This window comes from Vidua chalybeata, assembly GCF_026979565.1.
Source record: "Vidua chalybeata isolate OUT-0048 chromosome 35 unlocalized genomic scaffold, bVidCha1 merged haplotype SUPER_35_unloc_2, whole genome shotgun sequence".
Lineage (NCBI taxonomy): Eukaryota > Metazoa > Chordata > Aves > Passeriformes > Viduidae > Vidua > Vidua chalybeata.
Genome location: NW_026530297.1, coordinates 48,967 through 74,308, shown reverse-complemented (window position 1 = coordinate 74,308; position 25,342 = coordinate 48,967). Strand labels below are relative to the sequence as shown.

The following is a 25,342-nucleotide window of genomic DNA, read 5'->3' as shown; positions in this document are numbered from 1 at the left end:
AAAAAAAAGTCACAAAAGCACACAATTCCCCAAAAAACCCCAAAAATGCAAAAAAAAAGGGACATTTCCAGGTGCCACAAGCCCGCCACTCCCAGCTGGGGCGGGACTTTGCCACGGAAAGCGTGGAAACGTTGGTGGAAATCACCGGAAAAAAGTGTGAAAATCACCAAAGCAAGGTGGTAAAAAGCACCTCACACTGCCCTGTGCCCCCAGGTGTGCCCCAGGTGTGCCCAGGTGTGCCCCAGCTGTGCCCAGTTGTGCCCAGGTGTCCCCAGGTGTGCCCAGGTGTGTCCCCAGTGTGCCCAGGTGTGCCCCAAGTGTCCCCAGTGTGTGTCCCAGGTGTGTCCCAAGTGTGCCCAGGTGGTCCCTCAGATGTCCCCAGAGTGTGCCCAGGTGTGTCTCAGGTGTCCCAGGTGTGCCCCAGGTGTGTCCCAAGTGTGCCCAGGTGTCCCAGGTGTGCCCAGGTGTGTCCCAAGTGTGCCCAGGTGTGCCCAGATGTCCCCAGGTATGCCCAGGTGTGGTCAGGTGTCCCCAGGTGTGCCCCAGGTGTGTCCCAAGTGTACCAGGTGTGTCCCAGGTTTGCTCCAGGTGTCCCCAAGTGTGCCCAAGTGTGTCCCAGGTGTGCCCAGGTATGCCCAGGTGTGTCCCAGGTGTTCCCAGCTGTGTCCCAGGTGTCCCCAGCTGTGCCCAGGTGTGTCCCAGGTGTTCCCAGTTCCCAGTTATGCCCAGGTGTGTCCCAGGTGTGTCTCCAGGTGTGCCCAAGTGTGCTCTCCAGCTGTGCCCCTCCAGATGTGCCTGGGGTGTGTTCTGGTGTCCCCAGTGTGTCCTGGGTGTGCCCTTCCAGGTGTGCTCAGTTGTGTCCCAGGTGTGCCCCAGCTGTGCCCAGGTGTGTCCCAAGTGTCCCCAGCTGTGCCCTCCAGGTGTTTCCAGGTGTGTCCTGGGTGTGACCGTGTGTTGTCCCCAGGTGTGCCCAGGTACTCCCAGTGTGCCCAGCCATGCCCAGCTGTCCCCAGGTGTGCCCAGGTGTATCTGAGATGTGCCCAGCTGTGCCCAGCTGTGCCCAGGGTTATCCCAGGTGTGCCCAGGTGTACCTGAGATGTGGCCAGGTGTATCCCAGCTGTGTCCAGGTGTACCTGAGGTGTGCCCAGGTGTGCCCAGGTGTATCTGAGGTGTGCCCAGCTGTACCCCAGGTGTACCTGAGATGTGCCCAGGTGTGCCCAGGGATCTCCCAGCTGTACCCCAGGTGTATCTGAGGTGTGCCCAGTTTACCCAGGTATGCCCAGGTGTACCTGAGGTGTGCCCAGGTGTATCTCAGGTGTGCCCAGCTGTGCCCAGGTGTACCTGAGGTGTGCCCAGGTGTACCTGAGATGTGCCCAGGTGTACCTGAGGTGCCCAGCTGTGCCCAGGTGTATCTGAGGTGTGCCCAGTTTACCCAGGTGTGCCCAGGTGTGCCCAGGTGTGCCCATCCCCCAGAGCCGTTGGCACTTTGGGCTCCTTTCCCCTCCCCCAGCGCCCCCTGCTAAAGCACAGCTTGGCTTTGGGCCCAGAACCCCCGAAAATCCCATTTGATCCCAGAAAACCCCTGAAAAATCCCAATTGTTCCCAAAAAATCCCATTTGATCCCCAAAAAAAACCCCAGAAAATCCCATTTGTTCCCAGAAAAATCCCAGTTGTTCCCAAAAAAATCCCATTTGTTCCCAGAAAAATCCCAATTGTTCCAGAAAAACACAGAAAAATCCCATTTGTTTCCAAAAAAAAAACCCCAGAAAATCCCATTTGTTCCCCAAAAAATTCCCATTTTTCTCATAAAATCCCATTTCCCCAGAAATTTCTCATTTTTTCCCCAGAAAATCCCCATATTTCTCAGAAAAATTCCATTTTTTCCCAGAAAATTCCCATTTTTTCTCAGAAAATTCCCATTTTTTGCAAAAAAAAAAAAATCCCACTTTTTCTCAGAAAATCCCCATTTTTTCCCAGGAAATCCCCATTTTTCCCCCATTTCCCCCCATAAATTCCCATCCCCCTCCCCCATTTCCCCCCATAAATCCCCATTTCCCCCATAAATCCCCATTTCCCCCCCCATTTCCCCATTTTCCCCATAAATCCCCATTTCCCCCCATAAATCCCCATTTCCCCCATAAATCCCCATTTTCCCCATAAATCCCCATTTCCCCCCCCATTTCCCCATTTCCCCATTTTCCCCCATCAATCCCCATTGATTTCCCCCCATCAATCCCCACTGATTTATCCCCCATCAATCCCCATTGATTTATTCCCCCATCAATCCCCATTGATTTATTCCCCCATCAATCCCCATTGATTTATCCCCCATCAATCCCCATTGATTTATCCCCCCATTCCCCCATCAATCCCCATTTCCCCCATTCCCCCATCAATCCCCATTTCCCCCATTCCCCCATCAATCCCCATTGATTTATCCCCCCATTCCCCCATCAATCCCCATTTCCCCCATTCCCCCATCAATCCCCCTTTATTTATCCCCCCTCAATCCCCATTTCCCCCCGCAGGGAGGATGGCGAGCTGGAGGAGGGCGAGCTGGAGGACGACGCGGGGGACGAGGCCCCTCCGAGCCGGCGGCACCGGCGCTCCCCGCGGCGCCGCAGCGCCTCCCCCGGCGAGCGCCCGCACCGCCGCCTCAAGCGCAAGCGCCGCAAGGACAAGGACAGGCGGCGCTCCAAGAAAAAGCGCAAATCCAAGCACAAGGTGGCAATCCCCTGGAATTTCGGGGGGAATCCGGGATTTTCTGCCTTTTTCCCCAGTGGGAAATCCCTTCAATCTCATTTTTTTGGTGATGTAACGCTCGATTCTCGTGGGAGTTTGCCACAGGTTCCAGGAGGAATCGGGGTTTTTTTTGTGTGTTTAAATTGGTTTTGTGTGAGCTCATTGATTTTACGGGCACAGATTTCCTAAAATTCCCCTCAAATGCCATGAAAAATCCATTTTTTAGTATCTTTATTCCAAAGCTCTGCAAGAATTCCCCTCAAATGCCATGAAAAATCCATTTTTTAGTATCTTTGTTCCAAACTCTACAAGAATTCCTCTTAGATTCCATGAAAAATGCGTTTTTTAGTATCTTTATTCCAAAGCTCTACAAGATTTCCTCTCAAATTCCATGAAAAATCTGTTTTTTCGTATCTTTATTCCAAAGCTCTGCAAGAATTCCCCTCAAATGCCATGAAAAATCCATTTTTTAGTATCTTTATTCCAAAGCTCTGTAAGAGTTCCCATCAAATTTCAGAAAAAATCCATTTTTTTGTGTCTCAAGTCCTGAATTTCCTAAAATTCCTCTCAAATTCCAAGAAAAATCCATTTTTTAGTATCTTTATGCCAAAGCTCTGTAAGAATTCCCCTCAAATTCCATGAAAAATCCATTCTTTAGTATCTTGATCCCAAAATCAGGAACTGCAGGGTGTGGGAAGGGCTCAGGGCTGACTGTTCCCAGGGAATTTGGGAATTGCAGGGTGTGGGAAGGGCTCTGGGCTGACTTTTCCAGGATTTTCCCAGGAAATTTGGGAGTTGCAGGGTGTGGGAAGGGCTCGGGGCTGACTGTTCCCAGGAAATTTGGGAGTTCCAGGGTGTGGGAAGGGCTCGGGGCTGACTTTTCCAGGATTTTCCCAGGAAATTTGGGAGTTGCAGGGTGTGGGAAGGGCTCGGGGCTGACTTTTCCCAGGAAATTTGGGAGTTGCAGGGTGTGGGAAGGGCTCGGGGCTGACTTTTCCAGGATTTTCCCAGGAAATTTGGGAGTTGCAGGGTGTGGGAAGGGCTCGGGGCTGACTTTTCCAGGATTTTCCCAGGAAATTTGGGAGTTGCAGGGTGTGGGAAGGGCTCGGGGCTGACTGTTCCCGGTTTTCCAGCGGCACGCCTCGTCCAGTGAGGATCTGTCGGATTTCAGCGACGACTCCGAGTACAGCCCCGGCGAGAAGGGACACCGCAAGTACCGGGAGTACAGCCCGGTGTACCCGGTGAGTGCTGCTGGGAATGCTGGGAATACTGGGAATGTCACCGGGAAATCCCGGGAGTACAGCCCGGTGTACCCCGTGAGTGCTGCTGGGAATGCTGGGAATGCTGGGAATACTGGGAATGTCACTGGGAAATCCCAGGAGTACAGCCCGGTGTACCCCGTGAGTGCTGCTGGGAATGCTGGGAATACTGGGAATACTGGGAATGTCACCGGGAAATCCCGGGAGTACAGCCCGGTGTACCCCGTGAGTGCTGCTGGGAATGCTGGGAATTACTGGGAATACTGGGAATGGTCGCTGGGAATGATCCCTGGGAAATCCCAGGAGTACAGCCCGGTGTACCCCGTGAGTGCTGCTGGGAATACTGGGAATACTGGGAATACTGGGAATGGAAACTGGGAATGGTCACTGGGAAATCCCGGGAGTACAGCCCAGTTCATCCCGTGAGTCCTACTGGGAATACTGGGAATGGAAACTGGGAATACTGGGAGTGAAAACTGGGAATGTTCAGTGGGAAATCCTGGGAGTACAGCCCAGTTTGTCCTGTGAGTGTTAGTGGGAATACTGGGAGTGAAAACTGGGAATTTTGGGAATTCCTGATCCCAACGTGTCCCTGTGTGTTCCCAGTCCCACCAGTACTCCCAGTTGCCCTGCAAGGGCCATCCCAAGGGAATAATCACTGGGAATTTTTGGGAATTCCTGATCCCAACGTGTCCCATCCATTCCCAGTCCCACCAGTACTCCCAGTTGCCCCGCAAGGGCCATGCCAAGGGAATAATCACTGGGAATTTTGGGAATTCCTGATCCCAACCCCTCCTATCCATTCCCAGTCCCACCAGTACTCCCAGTTGCCCTGCAAGGGCCATGCCAAGGGAATAATCACTGGGAATTTTTGGGAATTCCTGATCCCAATGTGTCCCATCCATTCCCAGTCCCACCAGTACTCCCAGTTGCCCCGCAAGGGCCATGCCAAGGGAATAATCACTGGGAATTTTTGGGAATTCCTGATCCCAACCCCTCCCATCCATTCCCAGTCCCACCAGTACTCCCAGTTGCCCCGCAAGGGCCATGCCAAGGGAATAATCACTGGGAATTTTTGGGAATTCCTGATCCCAACGTGTCCCTGTGTGTTCCCAGTCCCACCAGTACTCCCAGTTGCCCCGCAAGGGCCATCCCAAGGGGGACCCCAAGGGCTACGGGGGCTCCTACGAGGAGTTTGAGGCCGAGGCCTTCGGGCCCTTCGAGGCCGAGGAGGAGGAGGAGGCGCCCAAGGACGACTTTGACGACTTCTCCAAGGAGCTGAGCCAGTACCGGCGCTGCAAGGAGGGAGCGCAGCGCGGCAGAGGTACCGGGAGAGCAGGGAAAGGGGGGTGCCCCAAAATCCCTGCCAAATACCCCCCCCAAAAAACAACCAAAAAAACAAAAAAAACCAAAAAAAAACCCCAGAAAAAACCCCGAAAAAACAAAAAAAAAAACCAAAAAAAACCCTCAAAAAAACAAAAAAAAAGACACTCAAAAAACCCTCAAAAAACCTCAACCCCCCCCAAAAAACCTCAGAAAACCCCTCAAAAAATTAAAAAAAAAAAACAAACCAAAAAAAATCAAAAAAAACCCCAAAAAAACCCCCCAAAAAAAACCTCAAAAAAACCCCAAAAAAACCTCAAAAAACAAAAACTCAAAAAAACCTAAAAAAACCCAAAAAAAACCCTCAAAAAAAGCTCAAATCCCCTCCCCAAAAAAACCTCAAAAACCTCAAAAAACAAACAAAAAAAACCCCCCTGAAAAAAACAACAAAAAACCTCAAAAACCCCAGAAAACACCAAAAAACCATTTTTCCCCATTTCTTTCCCGTTTTTCCCCACTTCCTTCCCCGTTTTTCCCCATTTCCTTTCCCGTTTTCCCCACTTCCTTTCCCGTTTTTCCCCATTTCCTTTCCCGTTTTTCCCCATTCCCTTTCCCGTTTTTCCCCATTTCCTTTCCCGTTTTTCCCCATTTATTTCCCCCCGTTTTTCCCATTTCCTTTCCCGTTTTCCCCCATTCCCTTTCCCGTTTTTCCCCATTTCCTTTCCCGTTTTTCCCCATTTATTTCCCCCCGTTTTTCCCATTTCCTTTCCCGTTTTTCCCCACTCCCTTTCCCGTTTTTCCCATTTCTTTCCCCATTTTTTCCCATTTCTTTCCCCCCATTTTCCCCATTCCCTTTCCCGTTTTTCCCCACTTCCTTTCCCGTTTTTCCCCACTCCCTTTCCCGTTTTTCCCATTCATTTTCCCCGTTTTTCCCCGTTTTTCCCGGTTTCCCCCGTTGTTCCCGTTCCAGGCCGGGGCCGGGGCCGCGGTTTCCGGGGCCGGGGGCGGGGCCCGGGCCGGGGGCGGGGCCCGGGGCGGGGCCGGGGCCGCGCCCGCAGCGACCCCGAGGATGAGGAGGAGCCCTTCGAGGAGGAGCTGGAGGTGAGCCGGGAATCCCGGGAATCCCGGGAATTCCGGGAATTCTGAGCCTGCCCGGGGGAATTCTGAGCCTGCCCGGGCTTCTGGGATCCCTCAGGGAATGAATGCCCCGGGAATTCTGACCCAGTCCTGGGGGAGAGCTGACCCAGTTCCAGGGTTGGAATGGATTTGGGATGGATTTGGGCTGGATTTGGGTGGATTTGGGTGGATTTGGGTGGATTTGGGGTACATTTGGGACAGATTTGGGTGGATTTGGGTGGATTTGGATGGATTTGGGTGGATTTGGGCTGGATTTGGGTGGATTTGGGTATATTTGGGTGGATTTGGAGTACATTTGGGACAGATTTGGGTGGATTTGGGTGGATTTGGATGGATTTGGGTGGATTTGGATGGATTTGGGTGGATTTGGGTATATTTGGGTGGATTTGGGGTACTTTTGGGACAGATTTGGGTGGATTTGGGTGGATTTGGGGTACATTTGGGACGGATTTGGCTGGATTTGGGTGGATTTGGGTGGATTTGGCTGGATTTGGGTGGATTTGGGTGGATTTGGGTGGATTTGGGGTACATTTGGGACGGATTTGGCTGGATTTGGGTGGATTTGGGTGGATTTGGCTGGATTTGGGTGGATTTGGGTGGATTTGGGTGGATTTGGGGTACATTTGGGACGGATTTGGCTGGATTTGGGTGGATTTGGCTGGATTTGGCTGGATTTGGGTGGATTTGGGTGGATTTGGGTGGATTTGGGTGGATTTGGGTTCTGTTCCCAGTACTGCGACCCCGAGGAGCCGCTGGCTGAGGATGATTTTGACGACTACGCCAAGGAGCTGTCGCAGTACCGGCGCAGCAAGGAGCGCGGCCGCGGTGAGAGCGGCTTCCGGGCCAGCCTAAATCCATCCCAAATCCCACACAAATCCCACACAAATCCCACCCTAAATCCATCCTAAACCCCACACAAATCCCACACAAATCCCACACAAATCCCACACAAATCCCACCCTAAATCCATCCTAAATCCCACACAAATCCCACCCTAAATCCATCCTAAACCCCACACAAATCCCACCCTAAATCCATCCCAAATCCCACACAAATCCCACACAAATCCCACCCTAAATCCATCCCAAATCCCACACAAATCCCACACAAATCCCACCCTAAATCCATCCTAAACCCCACACAAATCCCACACAAATCACACACAAATCCCACACAAATCCCACCCTAAATCCATCCTAAATCCCACACAAATCCCACCCTAAATCCATCCTAAACCCCACACAAATCCCACCCTAAATCCATCCTAAACCCCACACAAATCCCACACAAATCCCACCCTAAATCCATCCCAAACCCCACACAAATCCCACACAAATCCCACCCTAAATCCATCCTAAACCCCACACAAATCCCACACAAATCTCACACAAATCCCACACAAATCCCACACAAATCCCACCCTAAATCCATCCTAAACCCCACACAAATCCCACACAAATCCCACCCTAAATCCATCCTAAACCCCACACAAATCCCACACAAATCCCACACAAATCCCACCCTAAATCCATCCTAAACCCCACACAAATCCCACACAAATCCCACACAAATCCCACCCTAAATCCCACACAAATCCCACACAAATCCCAGCCCAAATCCCACACAAATCCCACTCAAATCCCAGCCTGAATCCACCCCAAATCTATCCCAATTCCCAATCCCCATTTCCCAATCCCAAATCCCATTTCCCAATCCCAAATCCCACTCCCCATTTTCCAATCCCATTCCACACCCCAATTCCCAATCCCAAATCCCATTCCCCACCCCAAATCCCAATGCCAATCCCGTTTCCAGGCCTGGGCCGTGCCCGTGGCCAGTGTGAGCCTGGATCTGGGAATTCCCATCCCAAATCCCAATCCCAAATCCCACTCCCACTCCCACTCCCAATCCCAATCCCCACTCCCAATCCCAATCCCAATCCCAAATCCCATTCCCCACCCCAATTCCCAGCCCAAATCCCAATCCCAATGCCAGTCCCGTTTCCAGGCCTGGGCCGTGCCTGTAGCCGGTGTCAGCCTGGATCTGGGAATTCCCATCCCAAATCCCAATCCCAAATCCCAATCCCAATCCCCACTCCCAATCCCAATCCCAAATCCCATTCCCAATCCCAATTCCCACCCCAAATCCCAATCCCAATGCCAATCCCGTTGGCAGGGCTGGGCCGGGGCTGGTGTCAGCCTGAATCTGGGAATTCCCATCCCAAATCCCAATCCCATTCCCCACCCCAATTCCCACTCCCAATACCCATTCCCAATCCCAAATCCCATTCCTAACCCCAAATCCCACTTCCAAATCCCAAATCCCAATCCCAAATCCCATTCCCCACCCCAATTCCCACCCCCAATCCCATTTCCCAATCCCAAATCCCACTCCCCATTCCCAATCCCAAATCCCACCCCCAATCCCATTTCCCAATCCCATTTCCCAATCCCAAATCCCACCCCCAATCCCACTCCCAATCCCGTTGTTTGCAGGGCTGGGCCGGGGCCGGGGCCGGTGTGAGCCTGGATCTGGGAATTCCCATCCCAAATCCCATTCCCAATCCCAAATCCCATTTCCCAATCCCAAATCCCATTCCCCACCCCAATTCCCACCCCCAATCCCAATTCCCATCCCAAATCCCAAATCCCATTCCCAATCCCAATTCCCACCCCAATTCCCACCCCCAATCCCATTTCCCAATCCCAAATCCCACTCCCCATTCCCAATCCCAATTCCCACCCCAATTCCCACCCCCAATCCCACTCCCAATCCCAAATCCCACTCCCCATTCCCAATCCCAATTCCCACCCCCAATCCCACTCCCAATCCCAAATCCCACTCCCCATTCCCCACCCCAAATCCCACCCCCAGTTCCATTTCCCAATCCCAAATCCCACTCCCCATTCCCAATCCCAATTCCCACCCCCAATCCCATTTCCCAATCCCATTTCCCAATCCCAAATCCCACTCCCCATTCCCAATCCCAATTCCCACCCCCAATCCCATTTCCCAATCCCAAATCCCACTCCCCATTCCCAATCCCAATTCCCACCCCCAATCCCATTTCCCAATCCCATTTCCCAATCCCAAATCCCACTCCCCATTCCCACTCCCAATTCCCCACCCCCAATCCCACTCCCAATCCCGTTGTTTGCAGGGCTGGGCCGGTGTGAGCCTGGATCTGGGAATTCCTACCCCCAATCCCATTTCCAATCCCAATTCCCATCCCAAATCCCATTCCCAATCCCACTCCCCATTCCCCACCCCAATTCCCAATCCCAATCCCACTCCCAATCCCGTTGTTTGCAGGGCTGGGCCGGGGCCGGGGCCGGGGCCCGCGGGGCCGGGGTGCCAAAGGGCCGGGCCGGGGCCGCGGGCGCGGGCGCAGCGCCGCGGGCAAGGCCGGCGCCAACGACGACGACGACTTCTACGACGAGGACGTGGGGGTGGGTGAGCGCCCCCACATTCCCGGGAATTTGGCCTCGGAGCACCCCAAACCCCCCCTCTGTGCCGGGAATTCTCCCGTTCCCCCGCGGTTCACCCCAAATTCCTGGGAATTTTACCTATGACCACCCCAAATTCCCCCCCTGTGCCCGGAATTCTCCCGGTTTCCCCGCGGTTCACCCCAAATTCCCGGGAATTTTATCTATGACCACCCCAAATTCCCCCCTGTGCCCGGAATTCTCCCGTTCCCCCGCGGTTCACCCCAAATTCCTGGGAATTTTACCTATGACCACCCCAAATTCCCCCCCTGTGCCCGGAATTCTCCCGGTTTCCCCGCGGTTCACCCCAAATTCCCGGGAATTTTACCTATGACCACCCCAAATTCCCGGGAATTTTACCTATGACCACCCCAAATTCCCCCCCTGTGCCCGGAATTCTCCCGGTTTCCCCGCGGTTCACCCCAAATTCCCGGGAATTTTACCTATGACCACCCCAAATTCCCGGGATTTTTACCTATGACCACCTCAAATGCCCTCTTTGTGCCGGGAATTCTCCCGTTTTCCCCTCAGTTCACCCCAAATTCCAAATCCCTTTGGGTTTTTTTTTGGCTCAGAACACCCCAAATCACCCTTTTCCACCCCAAATTCCTGTGATTTTCCCCCCAAATTTCCAGGATATTTCCCCAAAAATCCCCAAATCCCCCCCCCATATCCCCCTTTTCTCCCCAAATTCCCGAGATATTTGCCCCCAAATCCCAAAATTTTCCCCCCAAATTCCTGGGAATTTTACCTCAGACCACCCCAAACCCCCTCTGTGCCAGGAATTTTCCCGTTTCCCCCGCGGTTCACCCCAAATTCCCGGGATTTTTTGGCACAGAACACCCCAAATTCCCCCTTTTCCCCCAAATTCTCATGGTTTCCCCCCAGAAATCCCCATTTTCCCCCCAAATTCCTGTGATTTTCCTCCCAAATTCCCAGGATATTTCTCCCCCAAATCCCCGTTTTCCCCCAAATTCCCAGGATTTTTTCCCCCCATATCCCCCTTTTCCCCCCCAAAACTCCCGGGATTTTTGGCCCAGCACCCCCCAAACCCCCTCCATTTTTGGCATTTCCCATTTTCACTTTTTTTTCACCCAAATTTCTGGGATATTTTTCCCCCCAAATCCCAACATTTCCCCCCCAAATTCCCGGGATATGTTCCCCCCAAATCCCAACATTTGCCCCCCAAATTCCCGGGATATTTTTCCCCCCAAATCCCAACATTTTCCCCCCAAATTCCCGGGATATTTTTCCCCCCAAATCCCAACATTTTCCCCCCAAATTCCAGGGATATTTTCCCCCAAAAATCCCCCTTTTTCCCCCCAAATTCCCAGGATTTTTCCCCAAAATCCCAACATTTCCCCCCAAACCCCCCGGGTCCCGCCAGCGTTTCCGGCCTTGCCCATTTTCCCCTTTTCTCCCCCCAAAACTGCCGGGATCGGGCGGCGGTGCCGCAGGACGGGGGCGGATTCCGGCGGGAGGACAAAGCTCACCTGGGCTCGGACAAGAAGGGCAAGGTGATCTGCAAGTACTTCGTGGAGGGCAGGTGCACCTGGGTAAGGAGCTGGGCTCGCCGCTCACACCTGTCACACCTGGGTCACACCTGGGTCACACCTGGGTCACGTGTTACACCTGTGTTACACCTGTGTTACACCTGTCACACCTGTGTTACACCTGTTACACCTGTGTTACACCTGTGTCACACCTGTCACACCTGTGTCACACCTGTGTCACCTTCTGTGTCACACCTGTCTCTCACCTGTCTCACCTCTCACCTGTCTCTCACTTGTCTCACCTGTCTCTCACCTGTCTCTCACCTGTCCCACCTGTCTCTCACCTGTCTCTCACCTGTCTCTCACCTGTCTCACCTGTCTCACCTGTCTCTCACCTGTCTCTCACCTGTCTCTCACCTGTCTCTCACCTGTCCCACCTGTCTCTCACCTGTCTCTCACCTGTCTCTCACCTGTCTCACCTGTCTCTCACCTGTCTCTCACCTGTCTCACCTGTCTCTCACCTGTCTCTCACCTGTCCAGGGTGACCACTGCAACTTCAGCCACGACATCGAGCTGCCCAAGAAGCGCGAGCTGTGCAAGTTCTACATCACGGGCTACTGCGCGCGGGCCGAGAGCTGCCCCTACATGCACGATATCCTGCCTAAACCCGGCCTAAACCGGGCCTGGACCCGGCCTAAACCCGGCCTAAACCGGGCCTGGACCCGGCCTAAACCCGGCCAGGACCCAGCCTAAACCCGGCCTAAACCGGGCCTGGACCCGGCCTAAACTTGGGCTGGACCCAGCCTAAACCGGGCCTAAACCTTCCCTGAACCTGCCCCCGAGAGCTGCCCCTACATGCACGATATCCTGCCTAAACCAGGCCTAAACCGGGCCTGGACCCGGCCTAAACCGGGCCTAAACCTTCCCTGAACCTGCCCCCAAGAGCTGCCCCTACATGCACGATATCCTGCCTAAACCCGGCCTAAACCGGGCCTGGACCCGGCCTAAACCGGGCCTAAACCTTCCCTGAACCTGCCCCCGAGAGCTGCCCCTACATGCACGATATCCTGCCTAAACCGGGCCTAAACCCGGGCTAAACCTGGGCTGGACCCAGGGTTTTTGGATCCCAGGATATTCCAGGTTTTCCTTGGCATTCAACCCAGCCTCAAACTGCCCCAAAACGAGCCTAAAACCGAGTCAGAATCAGCCTTAAATTAACCTAAAACTGCCCTAAATCCACCCTAACCCCACCCTAACCCCACCCTAATCCCGGCCTAAGCCCGGCCTAAGCCCGGCCGGGCCGTTTGGGGTTTTCCTTGACGCAGCCACGGGATTTCCCGTGCAAGCTGTTCCACACCACCGGGCTCTGCATCAACGGCGACGACTGCATGTTCTCACACGCGCCGCTCAGCGACGAGACCCAGCAGCTGCTCGACAAGGTACCGGCACACCTGGGCACACCTGGGCACACCTGGGCACACCTGGGCACGGCTGGCACACCTGGGCATGGCTGGGGACACCTGGGCACACCTGGGCACGGCTGGGGACACCTGGGCATGGCTGGGGACACCTGGCACACCTGGGCACACCTGGGCACGGCTGGGGACACCGGGGCACACCTGGGCACACCTGGCACACCTGGCACACCTGGGCATGGGTGGGTACACCTTGGCATGGCTGGGTCCTGCCCAAATCACACCTGGGCACACCTGGGCACACCTGGGCATGGCTGCGTCCTGCTCAGATCACACCTGGCACACCTGGGCACACCTGGGCACGGGTGGGTCCTGCCCAAATCACGCCTGGGCACACCTGGGCATGGCTGGCACACCTGGGCACACCTGGGCACGGGTGGGTCCTGCCCAAATCACACCTGGCACACCTGGGCACAGCTGGGTCCTGCCCAAATCACACCTGGGCACAGCTGGATACACCCATTCCCATCCCAGTCCCTCCCAGTCCCTCCCAGTCTCTCCCAGTGCTCCCAGTTCACCCAGTTTAACCCTTTCCCCCCCAGATGCTGGCCGAGGACGCCGAGGCGGGCGCAGCCCCTGACCCCAGTTTATCCCAGTTTATCCCAGTTTATCCCAGTCCCTCCCAGTCTCTCCCAGTGCTCCCAGTTCACGCGGTTTAACCCTTTCCCCCCCAGATGCTGGCCGAGGACGCCGAGGCGGGCGCAGCCCCTGACCCCAGTTTATCCCAGTTTATCCCAGTCCCTCCCAGTCCCTCCCAGTCCATCCCAGTCTCTCCCATTCCCATCCCAGTCCCTCCCAGTCTCTCCCAGTGCTCCCAGTTCACCCGGTTTAACCCTTTCCCCCCCAGATGCTGGCTGAGGACGCCGAGGCGGGCGCAGCCCCTGACCCCAGTTTATCCCAGTTTATCCCAGTTTATCCCAGTCCCTCCCAGTCTCTCCCAGTGCTCCCAGTTCACCCGGTTTAACCCTTTCCCCCCCAGATGCTGGCCGAGGACGCCGAGGCGGGCGCAGCCCCTGACCCCAGTTTATCCCAGTTTATCCCAGTTTATCCCAGTCCCTCCCAGTCTCTCCCAGTGCTCCCAGTTCACCCGGTTTAACCCTTTCCCCCCAGATGCTGGCCGAGGACGCCGAGGCGGGCGCGCAGGACGAGAAGGAGCTGCAGGAGCTGCGCAAGCAGGGCATCGACCCCCTGCCCAAGCCCCCCCCGGGCGTGGGGCTGCTGCCCACCCCCCCCCGGCCCCCCTCCCCCCCCCGCGGGCTGCCCCTCCCCCCCGGGCCGCCCCCGCTGCCCCTCCCCCCGCCCATGGAGCCCCTGGAGCCCCCCCCGGACCCCTTCAAGAAGATCCCGTCGCTCTTCGAGATCGTGGTCAGGCCCACGGGGCAGCTGGCCGAGAAACTGGGCGTCAGGTGAGCGCACCTGGGCACACCTGGGATACAGCTGGGATACACCTGGGCACACCTGGGATACACCTGGGGGCACCTGGGATACACCTGGGATACACCTGGGCACACCTGGGGGCACCTGGGCACACCTGGGATACACCTGGGATACACCTGGGATACACCTGGGGGCACCTGGGCACACCTGGGCACACCTGGGATACACCTGGGATACACCTGGGATACACCTGGGGCAGCTGGGCACACCTGGGATACACCTGGGATACACCTGGGCACACCTGGGATACACCTGGGATACACCTGGGCACACCTGGGATACACCTGGGGGCACCTGGGATACACCTGGGATACACCTGGGATACACCTGGGGGCACCTGGGATACACCTGGGATATACCTGGGCACACCTGGGATACACCTGGGATACACCTGGGCACACCTGGGATACACCTGGGATACACCTGGGATACACCTGGGCACACCTGGGATACACCTGGGATACACCTGGGCACACCTGGGCACACCTGGGATACACCTGGGATACACCTGGGATACACCTGGGCACACCTGGGATACACCTGGGATACACCTGGGATACACCTGGGATACACCTGGGCACACCCGGGCACACCTGGGCACACCTGGGATACACCTGGGATACACCTGGGCACACCTGGGATACACCTGGGGGCACCTGGGATACACCTGGGATATACCTGGGCACACCTGGGATACACCTGGGATACACCTGGGATACACCTGGGGGCACCTGGGATACACCTGGGATACACCTGGGCACACCTGGGATACACCTGGGCACACCTGGGCACACCTGGGATACACCTGGGATACACCTGGGATACACCTGGGCACACCTGGGATACACCTGGGATACACCTGGGATACACCTGGGGGCACCTGGGATACACCTGGGCACACCTGGGCACACCTGGGATACACCTGGGATACACCTGGGCACACCTGGGATACACCTGGGATACACCTGGGCACACCTGGGATACACCTGGGCACACCTGGGCACACCTGGGATACACCTGGGCACACCTGGGATACACCTGGGGTACACCTGGGATACACCTGGGATACACCTGGGCACACCTGGGATACACCTGGGATACACCTGGGCACACCTGGAATACACTTGGGACACACCTGGGCACACCTGGGATACACCTGGGCACACCCGGGCACACCTGGCACTCAGACAAGACCCACCTGTGACCTCCCCCTGTGAATTTCCCCCCCCTTTATTCCTAATTTCCCTTTTTCCCCAATTTCCCCTTTTTATTCCCAATTTCTCATTTTATTTCCAATTTCCTGTTCCCCCCCCTTTTATTCCCATTTTTACCCCAATTTTCCCATTTTTATCCCAATTTCCTGGGTTTTTACCCCAATTTTCCCATCTTCATTCCCAATTTTCCCGTTTTTATCCCAATTTTCCCGTTTTTCACCCCAATTTTCCCATTTTTATCCCAATTTTCCCGTTTTTATCCCAATTTTCCCGTTTTCACCCCAATTTCCCGGTTTTACACCCCAATTTCCCGTTTTCACCCCAATTTCCCGGTTTTTCACCCCAATTTCCCGTTTTCACCCCATTTTTCCCGTTTTTCACCCCGATTTTCCCGGTTTTTCACCCCATTTTTCCCGGTTTTTCACCCCGATTTTCCTGGTTTTATCCCAATTTCCCGGTTTTTCACCCCGATTTTCCCGTTTTCACCCCATTTTTCCCGGTTTTTCACCCCGATTTTCCCGTTTTCACCCCATTTTTCCCGGTTTTTCACCCCGATTTTCCCGTTTTTCACCCCGATTTTCCCTTTTTTCACCCCGATTTTCCCGGTTTTCCACCCGGATTTTCCCACTTTCATTCCCGTTTTTCTCCTTTCCAGGCACCCCGGGCCGCCCCCCCCGCGCTTCCCCGGCCCCCCCGGGGGGCCGCCCCTCCCCCACCCGGAGCTGGGCCCGGGGCCCCCCCTGGGGGGGTTCGAGGAGCCGCCCCTCCCCCACCCGGGGCTGCCCCCGCCGGGGCCCGGCTTCTACGAGGGGGGAGGGGCGTTCTACCCCCAGGAGGGGCTGGAGATGGAGCCCCCCCCCGGGGGGGAGGGGCCAGGTGAGGGGGAGGGGCACCTGGGGTGGGGGAGGGGACACCGGGGGAGGGGGAGGGGACACCGGGGGGAGGGGCCAGGTGAGGGGGAGGGGCACCTGGGGTGGGGGAGGGGGCACCGGGGGGGAGGGGCACCTGGGGTGGGGGAGGGGCCAGGTGAGGGGGAGGGGCACCTGGGGTGGGGGAGGGGGAGGGGGAGGGGCCGGGGGAGGGGGCACCTGGGGTGGGGGAGGGGCTGGGGGAGGGGAGGGGCACCGGGGGTGGGGGAGGGGACACCTGGGGTGGGGGAGGGGACACCTGGGGTGGGGAGGGGGCACCTGGGGGGGGGAGGGGCTGGGGGAGGGGCCGGGTGAGAGGGAAAAAAATCCCCAATTTCCACCCCAAATCCCCCAATTTCCACCCCAAACCCCCCCTTTCCCATCCCAAATCTCCCAATTCCATCCCATATTTTCCAGTTCCACCCCAAATCTCCCCTTTCCCCACCCCAACCCCCAAAATCTCCTTTTCCCTCCCCAAAATCTCTTTTCCCTCCCCAAAACCTCCTTTTCCCTCCAAAATTTCCTTTTTTCCCCCAAAAATCTCCTTTCTCCAAACCCCAAAATCTCCTTTTCCCCCCCAAAAATCTCCTTTTCCCTCCCCAAAATCTCCTTTTTTCCCCAAAAAATTTCTCCAAACCCCAAAATCTCCTTTTCCCCCCAAAATCTCCTTTTTCCCCCCAAATCTTTTCCCGCAAATCTCCTTTTCCCTCCCCAAAATCTCCTTTTTCCCCCCAAATCTTTTCCCCCAAATCTCCTTTTCCCTCCCCCAAATCTCCTTTTTCCCCCCAAAATCTCCTTTTTTCCCCTAAAAATTTATCCAAACCCCAAAATCTCCTTTTCCACCCAAAATCTCCTTTTTCCCCCCAAATCACCTTTTCCCTCCCCAAAATCTCCTTTTTCCCCCCAAATCTTTTCCCGCAAATCTCCTTTTTTCCCTCCCCAAAATCTCCTTTTTTCCCCCAAATCACCTTTTCCCTCCCCAAAATCTCCTTTTTCCCCAAAAAATCTCCTTTCCCCAAACCCCAAAATCTCCTTTCCCCCCCCTCAAAAATCTCTTTTTTCCCTCCCCAAAATCTCCTTTTTTTCCCCCAGCAGACGACTACGGCTCCTACGAGGCCGCCGAGGGGCCCGGGGGGGACCCCCTGTTCGGGGAGGGGTCCCTGGAGGCCGAGGGGGCCCCGGGGGTGTCCGGGGGGGCTCCCGGGGGGGCTCCCGGGGGGGTGCCCGAGTTCCTGCCCTCGGCGCAGCGCGCGCTCTTCCTGCGCATCCGCCACAAGCAGCGGCCCGAGGAGCGCGGCCGGAGAGCGGCCGAGGGCGGCCGCGGAGACAGGGAGCACGAGGAGGGTGAGAGAGCCCCGAAAGCCCCGGAAAATATCCCAAAAATATCCCCAAACATCCCCGAAAACATCCCCAAACAGCCCTGAAAATATCCCCAAAAACATCCCCGAAAATCCCCCAAAATCCCCATCCTGACAGGGAGCACGAGGAGGGTGAGAGAGCCCCGAAAGCCCCGGAAAATATCCCAAAAAACATCCCCAAACAGCCCTGAAAATATCCCCAAACAGCCCTGAAAACATCCCCAAAAACATCCCCGAAAATCCCCCAAAATCCCCATCCTGACAGGGAGCACGAGGAGGGTGAGAGAGCCCCGAAAGCCCCGGAAAATATCCCAAAAATATCCCCAAACAGCCCTGAAAATATCCCCAAAAACATCCCCGAAAATCCCCCAAAATCCCCATCCTGACAGGGAGCACGAGGAGGGTGAGAGAGCCCCGAAAGCCCCGGAAAATATCCCAAAAACATCCCCAAACAGCCCTGAAAACATCCCCAAAAACATCCCCGAAAATCCCCCAAAATCCCCATCCTGACAGGGAGCACGAGGAGGGTGAGAGAGCCCCGAAAGCCCCGGAAAATATCCCAAAAATATCCCCAAACAGCCCCGAAAACATCCCCAAACAGCCCTGAAAATATCCCCAAACAGCCCTGAAAATATCCCCGAAAACATCCCCAAACAGCCCTGAAAATATCCCCCAAAATCCCCATCCTGACAGGGAGCACAAGGAGGGTGAGAGAGCCCCGAAAGCCCCGGAAAATATCCCAAAAATATCCCCAAACAGCCCGGAAAACATCCCCGAAAACATCCCCAAACAGCCCCGAAAATCCCTGAAAATATCCCCAAAAATATCCCCAAACAGCCCTGAAAATATCCCCAAAAACATTCCCGAAAATCCCCCAAACATGCCCATCCTGACAGGGAGCACGAGGAGGGTGAGAGAGCCCCGAAAGCCCCGGAAAATATCCCAAAAATATCCCCAAACAGCCCTGAAAATATCCCCAAACAGCCCTGAAAACATCCCCAAAAACATCCCCGAAAATCCCCCAAAATCCCCATCCTGACAGGGAGCACGAGGAGGGTGAGAGAGCCCCGAAAGCCCCGGAAAATATCCCAAAAATATCCCCAAACAGCCCGGAAAACATCCCCAAACATCCCCGAAAATCCCCCAAAATCCCCATCCTGACGGAGCACGAGGAGGGTGAGAGAGCCCCGAAAATCCCTGAAAACATCCCCGAAAACATCCCCAAAAATCCCCGAAAAACATCCCAAAAAATCCCCAAAAAAACCCCCCAAACATCCCCAAAAATCCCTGATCTGACCCCAATTCCCGACCCCCCAATTCCCGGCCCCAATTCCCAATTCCTGATCCACGTTCCCAATCCCAATCCCAATCCCGGCTCTCTCGGGATCTCTGAGCCCTCAGGGCCTCGCTGATGGCCGGGATTTTTTCTGGCTCAAAACCTCCTGCTATTTTTATTTTCATTTTTATTTTTATTTTCGTTATTTTTATTTTCGTTATTTTTATTTTCGTTGGGTTTTTTTTTTTTTTGTTTTCTATTATTTTTATTTTCGTTATTTTTATTTTCGTTATTTTTATTTTCGTTTTTTTTTTTTTTTGTTTTCTATTATTTTTATTTTCTATTATTTTTATTTTCTATTATTTTTATTTTCATTGGTTTTATTTTCGTTGGTTTTATTTTTATTTTCGTTTTCGTTATTTTTATTTTCGATATCTTTACTTTTATTTTTGTTTTCGTTGTTTTCGTTATTTTTATTTTCGTTATTTTTATTTTGGTTTTTGTTCTCGTTATTTTCGTTATTCTTATTTCCGTTACTTTTTATTTTGATTTTTGTTTTCGTTGTTTTCGTTATTTTTATTTTCGTTATTTTGATTTTTGTTTTCGTTATTTTCGTTATTTTTTTTTTATTTTCGTTATTTTTATTTCCGTTACTTTTTATTTTCATTTTTATTTTTCTTATTTTCATTTTCACTTCCCCCCCCCCCCCCTCCCCCAGGAGACCCCGGCAATTGGTACTCGAGCGACGAGGACGACGGCGGCAGCAGCGTCACCTCCATCCTCAAATCCCTGCGCCAGCAAAGCTCCGCCCGAGCCCCGAACCCCCCGGGGGACCCCCCCAGCGACCCCCGGCTGCAGCGACCCCCGCGCCCCGCCGACCCCCGGCTCCGGGACCCGCGGCTGGCCCGCAGCGCCGAGCCCGGCGCCGAGCCCGGCCCCTCGGACCCGCGGCTGGCCCGGCACGGCGCCAGGGCGGAGCCGGGGCCCCGAGCGGCCGAGGACGAGGAGGGCGAGCGGATCCTGCGGGAGAAGCCCCTGCCCATCCCCCTGGAGGCCGCGCCGGGGCTCCCGCAGCGCGACCCCCGCTGCCAGCTGCAGCAGTTCTCGCACATCCGCAAGGACGTGCTGCTGCTGCGCCCGCCCTTCGCCCGCTCCGTGCTCTGGAGCCCCGAGGATCTCATCCCGCTGCCCGTGCCCCGGCAGGAGCCGCCCGCCCCGAGCCCCCTCCCCGCGCCCGGCCCCGACCCTCGCCCGCTCCGGCCGCCCTCCGGCCCCTCGGACCCGCGGCAGCCGCGCCCGCCCGCCGGCGACGCCGCCGCCTCCTCCTCTTCCTCCTCCTCTTCCTCCTCCTCGTCCCTGCCCGACTTCGAGCTGCTCTCCAGGATCCTCAAAAGCGTCGCGGCCTCGGCGGGGGACAAACCCAGCGACCCCCGCGTGCGGAAAGCTCCTCCGGCCGACCCGCGGCTGCAGAGATCCCCGGAGCGCGGCGAGTCCCGGGACGCGCCCGACGCCGGCCCGGCCATCGCTCCCTACGACCCGCGCCTGAGCTGGGGCGGCTCCGGCCAGAGCAGCGTCCTGAGCGCCATCAGCCTCTACGACCCCCGCAGCCCCGGCGCGGGGAAAGACCCCCAGAACGATGGGACCCCGGCCCAAAAAGCCGCCGGCGAGCCGGGCAAAGCGGGCCGGGCCAAGGAGCCGCCGTTCGTGCGGCGCTCGGCGCTGGAGCAGCCGGACGGCGCCGAGCGCCCCGAGCCCACGGACAGGTACAACAGCTACAACCGGCCCCGCGGCAAAGCCGAGAGCGGCGGCGCCCAGCCCGGCCTCCACAACCTGCCCGTGCCCCCCGTGCCCCCCGTGTTCGGCCTGGGCAAGGCCGGGGCTCGGCCGGGCGCCGGGAGCCCCTTCCCGGGGGGCAGCCCCGGGCGGGAGCCCTCCGAGGACGGCGGGGACAAAGCCTCGCTCAAGGACGTCTTCAAGGGCTTCGACCCCACGGCCTCGCCCTTCTGCCAGTGAGGGAGGGCGGGCAGGGGGCGGAACCGGGGCGGGGCTGGGGGAACGGGCGGAAAAACGGGGTGGGGGGCGGTGAAACCCGCGCCAGGTGCCCGCAGGTGTGGATAAAGCGGCTCAAAATGCGGGCAGGTGTGGTTAAATTGACTCAAAATGCGGGCAGGTGTGGATAAAGCGGCTCAAAATGCGGGCAGGTGTGGTTAAATTGACTCAAAATGCGGGCAGGTGTGGTTAAATCTGTGTGAAATCTGGGCAGGTGTGGTTAAAGCAGCTCAAAATGTGGGCGGGTGTGGTTAAATTGACTCAAAATGCGGGCAGGTGTGGTTAAATCTGTGTGAAATCTGGGCAGGTTTGGTTAAATTGACTCAAAATGTGGGCAGGTGTGGTTAAATCTGTGTGAAATCTGGGCAGGTGTGGTTAAATTGACTCAAAATGTGGGCAGGTGTGGTTAAATCTGGGCAGGTGTGGTTAAAGCTGTGCAAAATGCAGTCAGGTTTGGTAAAAATCCACCCAAAAGCCAGTCAGGTGTGCTCAAATCTGCCCAAAATCCACCCAGATGTGCTCAAAATCCACCCAGGTCTGCTCAGATCTGCCCAAAATCCAATCAGGTGTGGTCAAATCTGCCCAAAATTCACCCAGGTGTGCTCAAATCCATCGAAAATCTGTTCAGGTCTTTTCAAATCTGCCCAAAATCCACACGAATCTGCCCAAGATCCAGCCAGGTCTGCTCAAATCCACCCAAATCTGCCCAAAATCCACCCAAAATCCACCCAGGTCCACCCAAAATCCACCCAAATCTGCCCAAATCCGCCCAAAATCCACCCAAATCTGCCCAAATCTGCCCAAAACCCACCCAAAATCCACCCAGGTCTGCTGAAATCCACCCAAAATCTGGTCAGGTGTGCTCAAAATCCACCCAAAATCTGCCAAAATCCACCCAAATCCACTCCAAATGTACCCAAATCCACCCAAAATCCGAGGTTGGAGGGAAAAGTTGGGGGTCCACACCAAGGAAAGGAGAGAATTGGCCCCAAAAAAGTGAAATTTGAGCCCCAAAAAAATGAAATTCAGCCCTGGAAAATGGAATTGGAGGCAAATTGGCACCAAAAAAATCCCAAATCCGACCCCAAAATCCCAAATTTGATCTGGACCGACCCAAACCCTCCCCTAAAATCCAAATTTGTCCCCCAAAAAATCCCAAATCCGACCAAAAAAAACCCAAATTTGATCCCGAAAAGCCCAAATCTGACCTCAAATCCACCCAATTTCTCCTAAAATCTCCCTCAAAAAAAATCCAATCCACCCCAAATGCACAAAACCCACCCCAAAAAGCCCCAATTCCACCCCAAAAAAAAAATCCCCAAAATTTCCCAAACCCCCCGGAATTGGCCCCGGGAGCAGCCGGAGCCTCGGGATGGATTTTGGGGGGATTTTGTCCCTTTTTGGGCCCTTCCTCAGCCATAACAATTGTAAATAAATCCCAAATTCTCCCCAAATTCCCGAGGGTTTTCCCCTGTGGTGACTTGGGCTCGAAATTCCCTTTTTTTTTTCCCAAAAAATTCCCAATTCCAGGGAAAAAAACACCAAATTTTGAGGGTTTGAGCAGCAAAAAAGCCCCAAAATTTGGATTTTTTGCCCCAGAATTCACCGTGGTTCTGTTTTTCCAGTGGGTTAAATCAGGGATTTTTGGGATTTGAGGCTCTCGCTCCAATTTTTCTGTGGGAAATCATCAAAAATGGTAAAAAATGGGGGAAAAGAGGAAAAAAAAAAGACACAATAATGGTAAAAAATGGATAAAAATATGGGGGAAATGGGGAAAAGTCGCAGGAAAATTTAAAATGTGAAAAAAGAACCAAAAATTGCACCAAAAAATTCCATTAAAAAAAACAGAAAAATAATGGGGAAAAAAATCAAAGTGCAACAAAAAAGAAAACAGTGAAATTATATCCAAAATTCCATTAAAAACCATGGAAAATATTAAAAAATGTAAGAAAAGCCCCCCCAAAAAAGGGAAAAAAAATTAAAACAACACAAAAATTGCCAAAATCATGGGGAAAAAAAAGGGAATTCGCCTAAAAATGGGCAAAAATCGTGGAGAAAACAACAAAAATTCCATTTAAAAGCCATAAAAAGGCAGGAAAAATTCAAAAATATCCCAAAATTCCCTTGAAAATTAAAATGGAGGGAAAAAAACAATTGAAATAAAGTAAAATAAAAATTAGAATGTGTCAAAAATCAGGGAAATGTCCAAAATCTGCAATAAAAAAAAAGCAGAGTCCAAAATGAGTGGGAAAAATCATGAAAAAAAAAAATTCAAATCCATCCAGAACTGTTTGAAATGCAAAAAAAAAAAAAAAAAAAAAAAAAAAAAAGGAAAAATAAAGAATTGCACATGGAAAAAAAATCAGAAATCATAGAAAAAATGTTAAAATGGGAAAAAATCGACATAAAACCCATGGAAAGAGACAAAAAATGTTAAAAGAAATGAAAATGCAGCCCAAGAACGCTCAAAATCGCAGAAAAATGAGGGGGAAGTTCAGAAATGTGGAAAAATGGGTGAAAATCCAGCAAGAAAATGTAAAAAAATGGTTAAAAATCATTCAAATTACCCAAAAATGCAGAATTGGATTAAAAAATCCAGAAAATCATAAAGGAAATCATCCAAAAATGCCTAAAATTAATGGGAAATCAGTGGGGAAATGCAGAAAGGAGAAAAATTGGGAAATGATGGGAAAAAAAAAATTAAAATGCACAGAAAATAATGAAAAAAAATTCCAAATTGGTGAAAATGAAAGAAAAAATTAATTAAAATAATCGAAATGTACTTGAAAATCTCGTTAAAACAGACAAAAATAATGAAAAAAATCATGGAAAATAACTGAAAAAATAGGAAAAAACACCCAAAAAAAGACCCAAAATCAGGTAAAAACCAGAATTTTAAAGAAGAAAACGTGGAGAATTCTCAAAATCCATAAAAAGCAGCAAAAATGCCACAAAATGCCTCCCAAAAAATCCTAAAAAAGCTCCAAGGATTCAATCGGGCTCCCCAGAAATGCTGGAAATCCTCAAAAATCTGCAAAAAACGGAAGCAAAATCGGAATTTTCCCCTTTTTCCCTCGGGGGAATTTGGAGCCAGAAATTGGATTTTTTTCCTTAAAAAAAAAAAAAAAACAATTTTAGGCAATTTGGGGTCGGAATTTTGGGACAAATTTGGGGTTTTTTTGGGGGAAAAAAAAAATTTAATTCCAGTTTGGGAGCGGCCGCGAAGATCCCAAAAAAAAGCCCCAAAATTGGGATTTTTCCACCCAAAATTGGGATTTTCAGCCCCAAAATTGGGTTTTTTCCACCCAAAATTGGGATTTTCAGTCCCAAAATTGGGATTTTTCTGCTCAAAAATGGGGATTTTTTTTTTTTTTTTTGTACTTTGTTCCCTCGATTTTCCGGGAATTTTTTGGGGGGAAATTCGGGAATTTTTGTAAAAGAATTTCTCGGGATTGGAAATTTTTTTTTTTTTTTTTTTTTTTTCTTTTTTTTTTTTTTTTAAGGAATTTTTGGGGCCCCTCGAGGGCCGGAGGGTGGGGGAGGGGGGGGGCCGGGAGATGATGTAATAAATATGTAAATATATGCAAATGAACCTGGCTGACCTCAATTTTGGTGGTTTTGGGGGGGTCTCAAAGCGATTTTGGGGTTCCAGGGGGAATTTTTGGGGGTCCTGGGGGGGGGATTTGGGGTTTGGGGGGGCTCAAAGCGATTTTGGGGGTTCCTGGGGGGATTTTTGGGGGGTCTCAGATCAATTTTTGGGGTCCCAGGGAGGAAATTTGGGGGTTTCCGGGGGGGTCTCAAAACGATTTTTTGGGGTTCCTGGGGGGAGATTTGAGGAGCTGGGGAGGGGTCTCAGGGCGATTTTGGGGGGACCTGGGGGGAAATTTGGGGGTTCTGGGGGTCTCAAAGCCATTTTTGGGGGTCCTGGGGGGATTTTGGGGGTCCTGGGGGTTTTGGGGGGTCCTGGGGGGATTTTGGGGGGTCCTGGGGGGTTTTGGGGGGTCCCAAATCGATTTTTCGGCGTCCCGGGGGGAAATTTAAGGGGCTTGGGGGATGTCAGGGCAATTTTGGGGGGTCCTAGGGGGGGAAATTTGGGGGCATTTGGGGTTTTTGTGGGGTCTCAGAAGCATTTTGGGGGTCCTGGGGGAAATTTGGGGGGGTCTTAGGACGATTTTGGGGGTCCTGG

General features: G+C 53.5%; 2 protein-coding genes across 2 annotated transcripts in view; one reads left to right on the top strand and one right to left on the bottom strand.

Annotated features, from left to right (window-relative positions):
* Positions 1-2,520: 2,520 nt before the first annotated feature.
* On the top strand, positions 2,521-21,179 carry ZC3H4 (zinc finger CCCH-type containing 4; the record flags this gene model as incomplete). The annotated part of the gene is made up of 14 exons (XM_053933138.1): positions 2,521-2,724; positions 3,876-3,983; positions 5,118-5,325; positions 6,295-6,425; positions 7,193-7,286; positions 9,774-9,910; positions 11,404-11,502; positions 11,980-12,091; positions 12,769-12,878; positions 14,025-14,320; positions 16,221-16,441; positions 16,548-16,591; positions 17,295-17,817; positions 19,826-21,179. Coding segments are annotated over 14 exons (3,582 nt in total), but the record flags the coding sequence as incomplete, so codon positions are not given.
* A 2,968-nt stretch (positions 21,180-24,147) lies between these two features.
* The window catches only part of LOC128782681 (protein phosphatase 1 regulatory subunit 14B-like), a 3,642-nt gene continuing 2,447 nt past the window's right edge, over positions 24,148-25,342 (bottom strand). The window contains exon 2 of the mRNA XM_053933137.1: positions 24,148-24,187. Within this exon, the coding sequence (XP_053789112.1) occupies positions 24,148-24,187 (40 nt within the window). The remainder of the gene's footprint in view (positions 24,188-25,342) is intronic.